The sequence below is a fragment of the Berghia stephanieae genome, chromosome 4, assembly GCF_034508935.2.
Source record: "Berghia stephanieae isolate SIO BIC M18660-M18661 chromosome 4, UCSD_Bste_1.3, whole genome shotgun sequence".
In the NCBI taxonomy this organism is placed as follows: Eukaryota; Metazoa; Mollusca; class Gastropoda; order Nudibranchia; family Aeolidiidae; genus Berghia; species Berghia stephanieae.
The window spans coordinates 15,240,225-15,245,045 of NC_088363.1; the positions used below are offsets into that span (position 1 = coordinate 15,240,225).

The 4,821-nt window shown below is 38.5% G+C and overlaps 1 protein-coding gene across 1 annotated transcript in view; it reads right to left on the minus strand.

Moving 5' to 3' along the window:
• Positions 1 to 2,889: 2,889 nt before the first annotated feature.
• The window catches only part of LOC144970084 (alkaline phosphatase-like), a 19,099-nt gene continuing 17,167 nt past the window's right edge, over positions 2,890 to 4,821 (minus strand). The window contains exon 12 of the mRNA XM_078909300.1: positions 2,890 to 4,795. Coding sequence (XP_078765426.1) covers positions 4,578 to 4,795 — 218 coding nt within the window. The 3' untranslated portion in view covers positions 2,890 to 4,577. The remainder of the gene's footprint in view (positions 4,796 to 4,821) is intronic.

Below are 4,821 nucleotides of genomic sequence, written 5' to 3' on the forward strand. Positions count from 1 at the left end.
TTATGTTGTGTTGTGGGAGTTTATACGATATTGTGTGGGGCATTGCTAAAAGGTATGGTGTGGTGGCTCAGTGGTATCATGTCTTATGGCAAATGTCAAGCAATGACAAGCGTGGTCAGTGAGTAGGTGGGTGACAGTGATCGTGGAATATTCAAGTCCCATTGTTGTGTCCTTGGGTAAGGCAGTTAACACACATTAACCTACTTGACCCAAGTGTGAATCAGTACTTGGCTCTGGGTGGGGTTCCTGACCTCCCATAGTGGACAGGGAGGTACTTGCTGTGTCTTCTATCACCCTGTGTCTGTTTTCCAATTGCTTTCTGTCTTTGTCTTGGAATGAGATTATTTGGTTTTGTCCTGACCCTGGCCAGAGTCCTTGGCTGGGAGGGAAACAGTCGAATGTATAGTTATAGTTTTGGGAGATTTTATTTTTTTCCTTGTAAATCATCTCTCTGTTATGTATTGTTATTTAATTATTTTTTTCTCAAACATATGATTTGTAAACATTTGAGTGCGTTCCTCTTAGTGGGATTTTCTGCTGGTGTCTTGGTGAGACTTTTAGGTGATCTCAAACTATGTACATTGATAGTGTGATCTTGGAATCTACACCTGTTCCCTATTTGTACCATTCCTCTTTGTCTTACTTTTTCTTCAAGTCCTTTTAATCGTACATCTAGAATGTTTTTACTATCCAATTCTCTTCCTTTTTACTGGCACTGATATGACCTAAATGTGTTGCAAGCGCCGCAAAACCCTTAAAAACAAAAACAAACAAATGTCAAGTAATGTTAATGTTCAGTGTAGTCAGTGATGGAATATTCAAGTCCCATTGTTGTGTCCTTGGGTAGGGCAGTTAACACACATTAACCTACTTAACCCAAGTGTAAATCAGTACTTGGCTATAGGCATTGGCAAATATTATAAGGGGAGGATGCTAGTACAAAAAGGATGCCTAACAGGCAACTGCTACTGTGTTTAAATTTAAATGGAAATATCTGGGTGGGGTTCCTGGCCTCCCATAGCTAGAATGTTTTTACTATCCAATTTTCTTCCTTTTTACTGGCGCTGATATGACCTAAATGTGTTGCAAGCGCCGTAAAACCCTTAAAAACAAACAAACATTAAATGGAAAAATGGTTCAATATGACTTGCTAGAAGAATAAATGAAACATTATGAAGTGCATTAAGCATGGGAAATCTATGGAAATGTGCTAAAGCTGCTATATAATGTGATGTGTTGTAAAGCACTTTGAGCACGTTTAGTGGATATTGCGCTATTTAAAAGCTCTAGTTTATATAAATGTTCATGTGGTGTATTACGGGTGATATTTATTTTACTGCAAGGAGCTGGATAGAGCCCTTTGATATTCCTTTGTAGAATGGGCAGATCAACTCTTGATGTCTCTTTTATTTTACTGAATAACAAGTTTTCCAATTATTTTTTTGGTCTAGGAATGAGACTACTCATTGTACTTGCGGATATGTGGTCTTGTGGTATGACACTCGCCTTCTGATCGGAAGGTCCTGGGCTGGACTGCTCTGAGTGGTGCATAGTCGAGTCCTTGGAAAAGGCTCTTTACTCACATTCTCCCACCATACCCGGGTGTAAAATGAGTACCTGTCCGTTGACTCTGTCCGAAACAAATTGTAATATCACCTAACAGGGTGGGGTTTATGACCTCCCATAGTGGGCAGGGGGTACATACTGCGTCTTCTATCCCCTTTTATCTGTTTTTCAACATGCTTTCTGTCTTTGTCTTGGAATGAGATTACTTGGTTTTGTCCTGGCTCTGGCCGGAGTCATGGCTGGGAGGGAAAAGTCAAATGCATAGTTATTGTTTTGGGAGATGGTATTTTTTTCCTTGTAAATCATCTCTCTGTTATGTATTATTATATTTATTATTTTGAATGTATAATGTAAGCATTTGAGTGTATCCTCTTTGTTGGATTTTGTGCTTGTGTCCGGATGAGACTTAGAGGTGAACTCAAACTAAGTACATTGGTGGTATGCTCTTGGAAACTACATCTGATCCCTATTTGTTCCCAGTTTCCCTATGTCTTACTTTTTCTTGGGTGCTTTAATTGTAATTCTAGAACTTTTTACTATCCCATTTTCTTCCTTTTTACTGGCGCTGATATGACCTAAATGTATTGCAAGTGCCGTAAAACCCTTAAAAACAAACAAACAATAATATCACCTAACAGGCGTTGTGTCTCGTAGAAAACAGTCAAATTGTATCTTCCCTTTGTCCTACTTTTATGTTTGATCGATAGCTAAATCCAAGCTTTTTAATTTTCTATATCTAATAGTCTTTTGTATTCGCTCTGATATGATTTTGTGCTGTATGCACGTAAAACCTGAATAATGCATACAGAATTTGATTTTAGGAGCTATTATTTTTCCCCGTCTAATTCATCTACTTGTTCTGGATGGGGTTCCTGACCTCCCATGGTGTGCAGGGAGGTGTTGCAAGCGTCGTAAAACCCTTAAAAACAAAAACAACATCTTGTTGAATGGAAATGTTATTATTTATATAATAATCTGTATTAATCAGAGTGTGTTCACGTTTGTGCAGATCTCAAACCTCTTCCAGGAGAGAACTTTTGAATGGTCTCACTCAGCTCCTGGATGAGGTCTTCTAACCTCCCATTGGTAGGCCCCAGAGGAGCTACACACTGTGTCTTCTTTCCCTCGTATCCTGTTTTCCGTTATCATGTTCTTCTCTTTCCTAGTTTTGGATTGAGATTGCTTTTGTTTTCTTTCCTGGTCCTGGTTGTGATCCTTAGCTGGGAGGGAAACCGTACCTTTTTCTTTGAGAGATATTTTTTCCCTTGTAAATCATCTATCTGTTACGGACTATATTTTATAGACTTTAAAATAAGTCTCAAGTGCTGTAAAATTTGTAAATTTTATTTAAAAATTGAAATGTAAAGAAAAGAAGGTAAAAAATAACAATTTTATTTGATTGAATTTTGATAACCTTTCATCTAATCTTCGGCAGACATATTTGCAGGTCTAGAAACCAAACGCAATTATGAGCTTGTTTAACTCACTCAACCCGAACACCGACTGTATCCGTAGTTTACCCGGGTTACTTTAACCCCCTGCCTATTTATTACATTTTTCTGAGACAAATTATAAGTGTAGTATCAAAGCTGATGTTATTAGTTTTTGTACGTTAATGATAGTTGAATAAAACTATCTATGTACTTGCTCATTTATAATACATTTTTTTCCAATTTTGAAAAGTAGCAAAAATCTCTAGGATTGACTGAGTTAAACGTTATAATGAACAAGATTTTGCGTTGTTTTGAAAGTATTTCCATTGCGATATTAAGCACAAAACATATTCGGGTTATCAGACCTGCATATCGATCTAATCCGACGTACATTTTTAAAAACCTTGATACAGGATCAATATTGTACACCTGAGCTGCAGTTGTTGATTTCTTCAATATCTAATTTGTTTCCTACCATGACATGACCTCTGGTCGAGATTTGCTCCCGGATCGACAAAACCATTGCATTCCCCCTCTCCCTCTCCTCTCTCTCTCTCTCTCTCTCTCTCTCTCTCTCTCTCTCTCTCTCTCTCTCTCTCTCTCTCTCTCTCTCTCCCTCTCCTCTCTCTCTGGGTGGGGATCCTGACACTGTGTCTTCTATCCCCTTATATCTGTTTTCCAACATGCTTTCTGTCTTTGTCTTGGAATTGAGATTACTTGTTTTTTTTCTTGGCCCTGGTCAGAGTCCTGGCTGGGAGGGAAACAGTCAAATGCATAGTTATTGTTTTGGGAGATGATATTTTTTTCCTTGTAAATCATCTCTCTGTTATGTATTAGTATATTTGTTATTTTTTAATGTATTATGTAAGCATTTGAGTGTATTCCTTTTTGTTGGATTTTGTGCTTGTGTCCGGATGAGACTTATAGGTGATCTCAAACTAAGTACATTGGTGGTATGCTCTTGGAATCTACATCTGATCCCTATTTGTTCCCAGTTCCCCTATGTCTTACTTTCTCTTGGATGCTTCAATTGTAATTCTAGAACTTTTTACTATCCCATTTTCTTCCTTTTTACTGGCGCTGATATAACCTAAATGTGTTGCAAGCGCCGTAAAACCCTTAAAAACAAACAAATCTCCCCTCTCTCTCTCTCTCTCTCTCTCTCTCTCTCTCTCTCTCTCTCTCTCTCTCTCTCTCTCTCTCTCTCTCTCTCTCTCTCTCTGTTCTTTGCTCATATCGTGTTTATTCTATTTGTCAAACATCCCAAGAATGCCTATTTTCTGCTTTGGAAACCTTCTCATTCCTATTTATTTAAAGATCTCAAAAGGTCTATTTGAACCAGAAACAGGGGGCTAAACAAATTATCAGGAAAGAAAAATACAGGATGAAATAACAAACCCAAAAATCAGGCTGCCTGGACTGGCCTCAATCGACGCAGGCTGATTTTGGGATGCTTTTTTCTTTCTTAATTTTTTTTTAAAACTTGTATTTTGCTTTCCTGTTTCATCTGTTACTGTTTCGTAAACACTTTTTCCTGCTATTTTCATCCTACATCAGTGCCTGCTTCCGCCTAATTTGTCAGTCATTCTCATTTTGAAACCTCTCCCCTTCCCGACAGTATTGCTTGCTCCATCCCATGCAGGATGCATACTCCATCATATGGTACAAGTAATTCTGTTCGTGGGTGCCGTGTAGAAGGTGACCCCACGGCCCCATGGCATAGGCGACCACGTCTTCTCCTGCATGAGATTCCACGCTTAGTGGAACACACGACGATTGCCGGAAATCACTGGCGGCTGGGGAAATTAAAAATAAATGGAAT